We start from the raw sequence: 12,090 nt of genomic DNA, 5'->3' as shown, positions 1-12,090 counted from the left end.
ACACACACACACACACACACACACACACACACACACACACACACACATTTTGCGTTCCCTTCGTGGAAGGACCCTGCTGAACAACCACACCGGGTAATTCTTGGTCAGTGATGTCATCAAACATTTATTCTAAACACCTGAGGGAAATATATTTCTCTTAGAGGGGAGCTGTAAAGCTCCTACATGTCTGTCCCCCAAAATGGCCTAAACAGGATGCGAGCTTAAAATTAAAAGGGGGGAAAACGTCTAAAGACCATACCTGAAAACAGTTTGAGGTTCTGGGTAAACATGGAATCCAGTTGTTTTTACACTGGGTTTTTTTGATGCAAATGGTGTCAACTGATATGTAATAGGAAAAAAAAAATACTTCCTAGCTCTATAGAAAATTATAGAAGCTAGGGATGGAAAAGATCTGTTTAAATCCAGTCTTCTCCTAATATAGGATTGTGTTCTGCAAAACATCTTTTTTATTCATTTTGTCCAGTCTGTTTCTATTGATCTTCCTTTGTTTCTTTGCCCATATTTCTAATCTGTCTAGATTCATTGGTGTGATCTAGAATGTATTTTATTCAGGATCTGTGTTCGTTTTTAAAAAAAAGCACTCTATCTTGTTAATATTTTAGTTTTTAAATTTTTAATTTAAATCCAGGTTTTTGAGTCTGAGATTTCGAGAAGTTGGGCCTGTCGTCTATATAGACTAGTTCCACTGAAAATAAATAATATTGCAAAAATAATCATCTGTTTGACAATAAGGAGGCAGATACATTATAAAGATCACCACATAGATTGCATGGGACTACTAGTTTCAGATGAGAGAAAGTCAACATTCATAAGAATAAGCTCCTTTTATCAGAAATTACACAGTGTTTCCAGAGCTGCCATATTCCATAATTCTAGCAAATCTCATGATGTTCTTCCATATCTTTAATCATGCATTTTTTTTTAGTCGTCTGTCTTAGTCTTGATATAGTGTAAGGAACTCTACAAAATGCATCCAGTTTCTTCAAAATCTTAAGGACAAATCCAGGCACAGGTGTGTGGACTTGAAAGGGCCCAATAGTAGCAGATTGATTAGAGGATTCTGTGCTGCCTTAGAGCAGAGGAGCCAAGTTTGAAGGTGTCTTTCACTTTGCTAACTTTATGCACTGGAACAATCTGGGAGGTTGGTCAGTGAATCTGCTCTGTACATCTGCTGGCCCCAAACCCTGTGCTGGTGAGCAGTGGGTCACATCTATTTTACCTCGTTTGCCTGCCCCTCTAACTTGTAGAAGTGGCCTATTTGCCTGCTGGCTCTTACAGAAGAGGATTTAATTCCTCAGCCTTCTGCTTTTTGACTGAGTGCACGTACTTTGGATTGTTTTAGATTATTTTTTTAAAAGCAGGGTTTAGTCCATAGGTGTTGCATGTATTTTGTATTCCTGAGATTTTCCTTTGGAAAAGAAAATATTTTAATATTACAGATGAATCCATGTAGTTCGGAAATGCTCTCTTGATCTGCATATTTGGATTCCTCTTATTTGAATCTGAAAATTACCGTTAGACATTGTAGTGTGTCTTTGCTTTGCTTTCCTCTTCCCAATTGTTTATGATTGTATACAGTTTAGAAAAAGTTTCTAATGAATTTTTTCATCTGTTTTAAATAAATGCTTGTTCTACCTCTAGGTCCCATGCTGTTGCATGCGTCAATCAGTTTATCATCAGTAGAACTCAAGCTCTTATGTTACACATTGATTCTTTTATTGAGGTAGGTGGGTTTTTTTTCTAAATTTTATATTTTTAGAATTATCAAGAGCTTAGAATCCTGTTAAACAAAGAACCTGCTTTTTCTGTAAAAGGCATTGCATGCAGTAATGATACAGAATGTTTATAGCTCATGTATCCAGGACTTGGCCCTCGACTTAATTACATTAGTTTTAAATTTGTATTTTTCTTTGCTGGCTGAGGAATGGTTAAAATATTAAGATCTCCCCACCCTGTTGCATATGTTTGCTTTGCTAAGTATTTAAAACAGTGGAGTAACATGCTCCACTAGAACAGCTATTTTCAACCAGTGGTTCGTGACGGGGGTGCCTATTAAGTAGTACTGGTGTCTCAAAGCTGGCAGTTGCCTAGAAACCTGCAGAGGCTGGGAAAGAGCAGACTATTCCATCCCCCTTCTGCTTCTGTGGTGGCTGCCTCTGATCAGACTACCCAATCGTAAAGTAGCTCCTCTGCATCCTTCATCCATCCTTCAAATCTAGAGTGGGGAAGGTGGCTTTGAGAGACTGTAGAACCAGCTTTGCAGCCCTCAGCATTGCTCCCCAGCTTCCACAGCTAAGTGCTTTGTGAGTAGGTGGAAAAAGGGAGAAACTCTATCTCCCCATCCAGTAGCTCCTTCAGTCTAGGCACACCAGCCTTCATGCTTTCCACCTTCACCTCTTTAAATCCACAGTATGGTGCCAAAGTTGTCCTGTGATCCAGAATCCTTAACTATTTGTGATTTCAAAGAATTCTGGAGAATAGTGGATTGCTGAATGATTTTTTTCAGTCATTTTATGGATCATGGACCAAGAAAACCACTAAGAACCACTGTAATAGAGACTGATGAATATTTCTGTGAGGGGAGGAGAAGTACGGTCTTCTGCTTTATGTTCAAATTGATTGCATTATGGGCAAGATTTTCAAGTTGTGTGCAAAACCGGGAACAATTGTTTAATTTATAAACACAATAGATAGATTTGTAAATACATATACCATACACAATTACAGTCATTACATGGGCAAATTCATGAGATCATGCATGCCCTCCTGTTATCTCCATTTCTGCTCCACTTTGGCCTATGTATTTATACATATAGGGCAGTTGTCAGTAGGTAACTGCAGGAGAGGATTGGGGACGGGGGAACAATCCTCCAGGCAATATAACACATTACAATGAGGGTCTTGATTAACTTCTGCTAGAATAGGGTTTGCCAATTGTATCCTGTGTCTGCTAGATGTGAATATTGGCCCAGGGTTACAGCTACCCTTAGATTTTGTATTCATGCACTGTTGTGCTGGGAGATGACAGCCTTAATTTGCATTTGAACTTCTGTGGCCTGCCTAGAAGCAGGATTATATTGAGTCAGCACAGCCTTTAAGTGATCTGGCCATGTCTCCATAGGGTCAGCACTGCCTGTTTGTGGGCCAGTTCAGAATACCTTTTGCTCTAACCTCCCTTTTAAGTGAACTTAGCCTCAGAGGTCCTTGTGGCTTGGCTTACATTGGAAGGAGTTGATGTAAATCTGAGATGAGGAAAGTTCTAAATGTGAATAATTGGAATTTTGAGACTACATGCTGTAGTGTCACTTAAACAAGAAAAATACTTATCCTTTGTGAGCCACTGGATTGTTCTCTGAGAAAATGTTTGAGTATATGATGGTAGAGGGCTCTTTCATTACCAGTACTAATCCAGTTTCTTCTATCACATGTGCCATGGTCCTCATTGCTTAGAAGTGAGTTTATTTAACTTAGATTTATGTTGGATTTCTTAAGACTTTGGGGGCTAGATCAAGGCAATCTAGGGCCTTAGGCGCATGATGGTTTGGAGGGGCCCCTATGACCTCCATAAGCTTCTTTTTTTGGTGTGGTCAATCCTCATGGCGTGCCCCCTCCCTCCCACCAGGATTATGAGAGCAGGGGGACCTAATCCCCTTCCAGAGATGGGCCTCTTTCCTCATTCCCTGGAGATACTGGGTTGGCAGCAGCAGGGTCCCCATCCCACGTTTGTTACTATTATTGCTGAGGCAACCTTTTGGGTGGATCAGGCCTGGTACTGTTTTCTCTACTTGCCACAGAAGCCTCTCATCAGGGCCTGCTGGGGTACTGAGTCTTGGTGTTAACGCTACATTGACATCCAGGGATTAAATATCACCCTTTGGTGCTATTGTTTGTCTGTCTGCAGACTTTGGGAAACGTTAATGCATCCATTATATTAGGGTCATGTTTTCAAGCCTTTCTTTGTAACTGTTAGATTGAAGGCAAGTTTCTAGCCCTAAACTTTTTTTTTAAAGAAAAAGTACATAACTCCAGGAGGCAATAGTATATAGTGCCTATGCTTTAATCCAGCCCTGATCATATCCATATAAAGTGTTAGAGAATCTGTGCAGTATTATGTACTTTTCAGGTGACTATAAAGGAGCATTAATTCCAATCACTGAATGGTATTGAGTGTTGAACACACAAATGTGCACTTGCATGATCGCTTGCTTGATGATAGCAAGTACTTTTCTATATAAAATAATGGGATTAGAAGAGTCTTAATTTTCCCCCACAGAATCTCTTCGCGTTGGCTGGAGATGAGGAGCCTGAAGTACGCAAAAATGTGTGTCGGGCTTTGGTGATGCTGCTGGAAGTTCGAATGGATCGCCTGCTTCCTCATATGATTAGTATAGTTGAGGTAAATTTTGTTTGCTAAATTGCATGCACAAAAAATACTTTAAAGTAATAGTTATAACAAATAGTGTGTGGTGTGAGCTGTGTGTATTTTGCATATTTATATCTTTCATTGTTCTTGAAGGATAGGCTATTTTTGGCAACTGTGAAATTATCTTCTGGTTGACTAGCTGATTTGTATATGTGACACTTGGTCCAAATGATATACTTTACTGACCTTAACTTAACTGAGGGGAGAATTCATTCCAAACTGAATTAAATAAGCCAAGAGCGTGAGTGTTGGGGGGGGGGGGGGATCCTAAATGAATGGAATGCTGGTGGAATATTTCACATAGATAACGCTGGAAAAATGGAAGTCCTCCATAGGTTAATAATATCTTAACATTTTGTAAAAAGGTCTGGGGAGGAGACTCTGGCAGAACCAGGTCCATCATTGGCATTGAGAGATTCACTGCCACCAGTGCAGCAACACTTTGTAAGAGCAACTGCTGCTTATGAACAACATTTTTCCTTGGGAACACTTTCCCTACCATGAATTCTCCACTTGCTAACAGCAACATAGCAGCTGCATAAGAGCCACTAACCGTCACCCTCAGCCCCCAACTGAAACCTCTCCAGCACATCATCAAAGATCTAAAACCAATCCTGAAAGATGATCCCTCACTCTCACAGATCTTGGGAGACAGACTAGTCCTCACTTACAGACAGCCCCCCAACCTGAAGCAAATACTCACCAGCAACAAAAACACTAACTCAGGAACCTATCCTTGCAACAAAGCCCGATGCCAACTCTGTCCACATATTTATTCAAATGACACCATTGTAGGACCTAATCACATTAGCCACACCATCAGGGACTCATTCACCTGCACATCTACCAATGTGATATATGCCATCATGTGCCAGCAATGCCCCTCTGCCATATACATTGGCCAAACCGGACAGTCTCTATGCAAAAGAATAAATGGCCACAAATCTGACATCAGGAATCATAACATTCAAAAACTAGTAGGAGAACAGTTCAACCTCTCTGGTCACTCAGTAACAGACTTAAAGGTGGCAATTTTGCAATAGAAAAGCTTCAAAAACAGACTCCAGCGAGAAACTGCTGAGCTTGAATTAATATGCAAACTAGATACCATTAACTTAGGTCTGAATAGAGACTGGGAGTGGCTGGGTCATTACATATATTAAATCTATTTCCCCACGTTAAGTATCCTCACACCTTCTTGTCAACTGTCTAAAATGGGCCATCTTGATTATCACTACAAGTTGTTTTTTTTTTTTTTTCCCTCCTGCTGATAATACTTCATCTTAATTAGCCTCTTACAGTTAGTATGGCTACTTCTTCTTCGAGTGCTTGCTCATATCCATTCCAATCAGGTGTGCGCGCGCCGCGTGCACGATCGTCGGAGAATTTTCTACCCTAGCAACACCTGGTGGGTCGGCTGTGGAGCCCCCTGGAGTGGTGCCTCCATGGCGCTGGATATATACCCCAGCCGACCCAGCGCCCCCTCAGTTCCTTCTTACCGCCCCTGACGGTCGTTGGAACTGTGGAGCACGGCATAGCTGTTCTCCACTCTCCCTAGCTTATCCTTCAATCTTGTAGAATAGTTCTAGTTTTAGTTGTTTTTACTCTTTAGATAGTTATCCATTTCAGTTTTGTTATAGTTGTAAATAGTTAGCGGGGGTTAAGGGGGTTGTTCTCCCCCCTTTTTCCCCCGGCGCATAGCCGGGCTCATGCCCAAGGCTCCTGGCTTTAAGCAGTGCGCGTCCTGCGCTAAGCCTATGCCGACGAGTGACCCACACAACTCCTGCTTGAAGTGCCTCGGAGAATCCCATCAAGCAGATAAGTGCCAGATCTGCAAGGCCTTCAAGCCTAGAACGAGAAAGGAGCGGGACTTTAGGCTTCGGCAGCTCCTAATGGAGGCGGCACTTAGCCCGGACCCTCCCTCGGCGCGCCCAGCCCCGGCACCGAGCACCTCGGTGCGCAGCGCCCCGGCGGCTCCGACCGGTACTGCACCGTGGGCTGAATCAGACAAGTCCTCACGGCACCAGCCGCCTTCGGCACTGCACCCGCCACAAGGGACTTGGCGCCGCTCCATATCTCCGGGCCACAAGAAAGCCCGTAAGGCGCAGGAGACTGCTGTCCTGAAGACGCCGGCTCCCCCGGTGCCGGGGGTAGAGCCGCGTTCCACCGTGGACCGACAGAAGCAAGTCCCTGCTGCACCGTCGACTCCGGCGCCGCGGCCGTTGAGTCCGGTGCGCACGGAATCACCACCTCGGTCGGTGGTGGAGCCCTGTCTCCCTTCCACCCCGGAGACGTTTGCGACGGCCAGGGACCTTATTGCGCTCACGGAGCCGGCACCGCCTCCACCTCCGGCACCAGTGGCTTCCCACGCACCACAATCCAGGGGCAAGCCTGCCCTGCTGCGGCCGACGTCTCCGGCCGGGGACTTCCGGCACCGCTCCAGATCTCGGAGCAGGTCCCGACGCCGCTCGCAGTCCCGGCGCCAACTATCACCTCGGCACCGGTCGTACTCGCGGCCAAGGTCTTCTTCCCGGCACCGCTCTACGTCTCGGCACCGTCACGACCATCGGTACCGGTCGGACTCCAGACGTAGCTCTCGGCACCGGTATGAGCGTCGTTCGACTTCGAGGCGCTCCCGGTACCAGCTCTCGTCGCGGTCATCATCCCGCTCAAGGTCCGGATCTCGGCACCGGCAGGGCTACCGGCACCGATCCCGGTACCGCTCACCGGCACCGCGCAGGGACCGATCCCCTTATGATCGGCACCGATCGGCACCGCACCATCCGGAGCCGGTTTCGACGCACTCCGCACCGCCTTGGCCCTCGAGATCGGCATCTCGTTCTTCTGACCGGGCCTCCAGATCGGCGTACCCTCCTCAGGGACAGGCGGCTACATCTGACTTGGTCCATTGGCAGGAGGCGGCCGAGGACCCGGTGCAGGGACCTGCACACTGGTCCTTTTGGACGCCGTGGGCCTATCATCAGGCGCAAGGGGCTCCACCACCGTCAGCCTCTCGCTCGGCATGTTCCGAGCCCAGGGCCCCGGAGGCCACCATCTCCCGCCCTCCCCCAGGGGGCGTGGAGGCTCCCGTGCCTACACCAACTGAGGCCCCGGACCCAGGGACAGGTGATGCCCAGCTTCATGAACCCCTGGAGCAGGACCCGCCATTAGACCCCTTGCCACCGGAGGCATCCTCATCTTCCCCAGATGAGGCGGTGGCAGGCACAACCGCCACGGGTCCGCCCCCTATAGATCTTCGGGCACACCAGGACCTATTGCGCCGGGTGGCGCGTAATATGGATCTCCAGGCGGAGGAGATCGTAGAGGTACAGGACCCGGTGGTGAGCATCCTCTCCACTGATGCCCCATCCAGAGTGGCACTGCCTCTCATACGCACCATTCAGGCTAATGCCTCTTCAATATGGCAAACCCCTGCCTCTATCCCACCCACAGCCAGAAGCGTGGAAAGAAAGTACTTTGTCCCTTCAAAGAATTATGAATACCTTTATACCCATCCTCAACCGTGCTCACTGGTGGTGTCATCTGTGAACGCACGGGAGCGCCACAGCCAGCAGGCTGCAGCGCCCAAATCGAAGGACGCTAAGCGCTTCGATTTGTTCGGACGCAAGGTGTATTCGGCGGGAGGGCTACAACTTAGAGCAGCTAACCAGCAGGCGCTCTTGAGCCGTTATAACTTTAATTCTTGGACCTCAATGGGAAAATTTAAAGAGCTGGTCCCCCAAGACTCCAGGGAGGAGTTTGGGGCCTTAGTAGAGGAGGGTAAGAAGGTGGTGCGGACCTCCTTACAGGCCTCCTTAGACATTGCAGACTCGGCCGCTAGAACACTGGCTTCAGGTATAGCCATGCGGCGAATCTCCTGGCTCCAGGTCTCAGGCTTGCCGCCTGAACTCCAACAGACTCTGCAGGATTTACCCTTTGAGGGCCAGGGCCTGTTCTCCGAAAAGACGGATTCGCGACTGCAGAGCCTTAAGGACTCAAGAACAATCATGCGCTCCCTGGGGATGCATGTCCCAGGGCCTCAGCGCAGACCCTTTAGGCCCCAGCCTCAAAGGTTCTTCCCTCCCCCGCCTCGTCCGAGACAGGACTTTGCCAGAAGGCGGGGCCGGGGTGGCAGACGAAGGTCGACTGGCCCTCAACCGCCTCAAAACCAGGGGCCGCCTAGGCCACCTTCAGGCCCTAGGCAGAACTTTTTGAAGGTGCGGTCGAGGACGGTGCCCCAGCCAATATCCAGGATCCAGCTCCCTCCTTTTCGGGATCGCCTCTCCCGTTTCCACCGTGCTTGGTCCCTTATAACCTCGGACCGTTGGGTCCTTCGCACGGTGGAGAGGGGATACGCTCTCCCAGTTTTCTTTGTCCCCACTCCCCCTCCCCGTCCCTCTTCAGGGACCCTTCTCACGAGCAACTCCTTACACAGGAGGTTTTTGGGCTCCTCTCTATGGGGGCCATAGAGGAGGTTCCACCAGAGTTAAGGGGCAGGGGGTTTTATTCCCGCTACTTCCTGATCCCCAAGTCAAAAGGGGGTCTACGACCCATCTTAGACTTGCGCGGACTCAACAAATTCATAGTAAAGTTGAAGTTCCGCATGGTATCATTGGGGACCATTATCCCTTCCCTGGATCCTGGAGACTGGTTCGCCGCCCTCGACATGAAGGACGCTTATTTCCACATAGCGATCTATCCGCCTCACAGGCGCTTCCTGCGATTTGTAGTAAACAAGGTGCACTACCAATTTGCAGTCCTTCCCTTCGGCTTGTCCTCGGCTCCCAGAGTGTTCACAAAGTGTGTGGCAGTCGTCGCGGCATACCTTCGTTCACAAGGGATACAGGTGTTCCCATATTTAGACGACTGGCTGGTACGCGACCGCACCAGAGACCAAGTTCAAAATCATGTTCACATAGTGACACACGCTTTCCACGAGCTGGGCATTCTACTCAACAGAGAGAAATCCACTCTAGTGCCAACCCAGAGGATAGAATTTATTGGAGCAATCCTAGACTCCAGATGTGCCCGAGCCATTCTACCAGACAACCGCTTTTATACCATCACAAGCGTCATTCAAGGACTCAGGGCATTTCCGATTACCACAATAAAGACATGCCTCGCCCTGTTGGGTCACATGGCATCGTGCACCTACGTAACCAGGCATGCCAGATTACGGCTTCGCCCACTACAGGCTTGGGTATCATCGGTGTACCGTCCTCACCGGGATAACCTGAACATGATGGTCACGGTTCCGTGCTCGGTCTTGACCTCCCTCACCTGGTGGTTGGATCACACGGCGGTCTGTGCAGGAGTGCCGTTTCACGCCCCACAACCCTCCCTCCACCTGGTCACAGACACTTCATCTCTAGGATGGGGCGCTCACCTCGGGGAGCACCATACCCAGGGCCTGTGGTCCGCGTCCCAACTAGCCCTGCACATCAATGTCCGAGAGCTGATGGCGGTGCGCCTAGCCTGCCAGGCATTCCTCAATCTCCTACAGGGCCGTTGCGTGTTGGTTCTCACCGACAACACCACGGCCATGTTTTACATCAACAAGCAAGGCGGAGCCCACTCATCGCTCCTATGCCAAGAGGCCATTCGCCTGTGGGACTTCTGCTTCGCCCACTCGATACATCTCACGGCATCGTTCCTTCCTGGAGTCCAGAATACGCTGGCGGACCGTCTCAGCAGGTCCTTCCAGACACACGAGTGGTCAATTCGCCCGGACATCATCTATTCCGTCTTCCAGAGGTGGGGGTTTCCCCAGGTCGACCTGTTCGCATCTCGAGCCAACAGGAAGTGCCAGGCATTCTGCTCCCTACACGGGCGAGCTCTAGGCTGTCTGTCGGACGCATTCCTTCTAACTTGGAAGGACCACCTGTTCTACGCTTTCCCTCCATTTCCGCTGGTCCACAGGGTACTGCTCAAGATCCGCAGAGACCGGGCACGGGTAATTCTAGTCGTTCCCGCTTGGCCAAGGCAGCACTGGTACACCACACTGTTGGAGCTTTCGGTTCAAACACCGATCACGCTCCCCTTAAGTCCAGATCTCATCTCTCAGGACCACGGCCGACTGTGTCACCCCGACCTGCAATCGCTCCACCTCACAGCGTGGATGCTCCATGGCTGAATCGGACAGAGCGGCAATGCTCACAGTCCGTCCAGCAGATTCTGCTGGGAAGTAGAAAGCCCTCTACACGGACCACTTACTTAGCCAAGTGGAAACGTTTCTCCTGTTGGTGCGAGCAACGAGCTACATCCCCCTTGCAGGCGCCTATTCCTCTCGTACTGGAATATCTCCTATCCCTAAGACAGCAGGGCTTGGCGATATCTTCAATCAGGGTTCACCTCGCCGCTATTTCGGCGTTCCACCCAGGAGAACTCGCGTCCTCGGTCTTCTCTAACCCGATGGTCGTTAGATTCCTCAAGGGCTTAGACCGGCTGTACCCACAGCAACGCCAGCCAGTTCCGACGTGGGACCTCAACCTCGTTCTTTCCAGGCTCACAGGGCCTCTGTTTGAACCATTGGCAACCTGTTCACTCCTGTACTTATCCTGGAAGACAGCCTTCCTCGTAGCCATCACCTCAGCACGGCGCGTTTCTGAACTCAGAGCGCTTACGTCCGAGCCCCCATACACGGTGTTCCACAAGGACAAGGTGCAGCTTCGCCCCCACCCTGCCTTTCTTCCCAAGGTGATCTCACCTTTCCACGTGAACCAGGATATCTTTCTTCTAGTCTTCCATCCAAAGCCACACGCTACTCGTCAAGACCAGCGTTTGCATTCTTTGGACATACGCAGGGCCCTGGCGTTCTATATTGACCGTACAAAGCCATTTAGGAAGACGACACAACTCTTCGTTGCGGTGGCCGACCGGATGAGAGGCTCACCGATCTCCTCACAGTGCCTCTCCTCTTGGATCACGTCCTGCATTCGTGCTTGCTATGACCTGGCCGGTGTCCCGACGCCACGCCTCACCGCTCACTCCACGAGGGCCCAGGCCTCCTCGACTGCCTTCCTGGCTCAAGTCCCGATCCAGGACATTTGTAGAGCTGCAGTTTGGTCATCGGTCCACACGTTTGCTGCTCACTATGCACTGGTGCAACAATCCAGAGACGATGCTGCATTCGGGTCAGCGGTTCTGCACACAGCAATATCTCACTCCGACCCCGCCACCTAGGTAGGGCTTGGGAGTCACCTGATTGGAATGGATATGAGCAAGCACTCGAAGAAAAGACGGTTACTCACCGTTGTAACTGTTGTTCTTCGAGATGTGTTGCTCATATCCATTCCAAACCCGCCCCCCTTCCCCACTGTCGGAGTAGCCGGCAAGAAGGAACTGAGGGGGCGCTGAGTCGGCTGGGGTATATATCCAGCGCCATGGAGGCGCCACTCCAGGGGGCTCCACAGCCGACCCACCGGGTGTTGCTAGGGTAGAAAATTCTCCGACGATCGTGCACGCGGCGCGCGCACACCTGATTGGAATGGATATGAGCAACACATCTCGAAGAACAACAGTTACAACGGTGAGTAACCGTCTTTTCCACCTTTTCATGGTGTGTGTGTGTGTGTGTGTGTGTGTGTGTGTGTGTGTGTGTATATATATATATATATATATATATATATATATATATATATATATAT

The 12,090-nt window shown here is 49.4% G+C and overlaps 1 protein-coding gene across 1 annotated transcript in view; it reads left to right on the top strand.

The window, feature by feature from the left end:
* TNPO1 (transportin 1) overlaps window positions 1-12,090 on the top strand; it is a 134,531-nt gene that overhangs the window by 38,287 nt on the left and 84,154 nt on the right. Inside the window, exons 7-8 of the mRNA XM_026649141.2 lie at window positions 1,663-1,744; window positions 4,295-4,417. Coding sequence (XP_026504926.1) covers window positions 1,663-1,744; window positions 4,295-4,417 — 205 coding nt within the window. The remainder of the gene's footprint in view (window positions 1-1,662; window positions 1,745-4,294; window positions 4,418-12,090) is intronic.

Source organism: Terrapene carolina, unplaced genomic scaffold (assembly GCF_002925995.2).
Source record: "Terrapene carolina triunguis isolate 2854851 unplaced genomic scaffold, T_m_triunguis-2.0 Scaffold69, whole genome shotgun sequence".
In the NCBI taxonomy this organism is placed as follows: domain Eukaryota; kingdom Metazoa; phylum Chordata; order Testudines; family Emydidae; genus Terrapene; species Terrapene triunguis.
The sequence above is the reverse complement of the archived record's forward strand: the minus strand, read 5'-3'. Positions and strand labels throughout refer to the sequence as shown.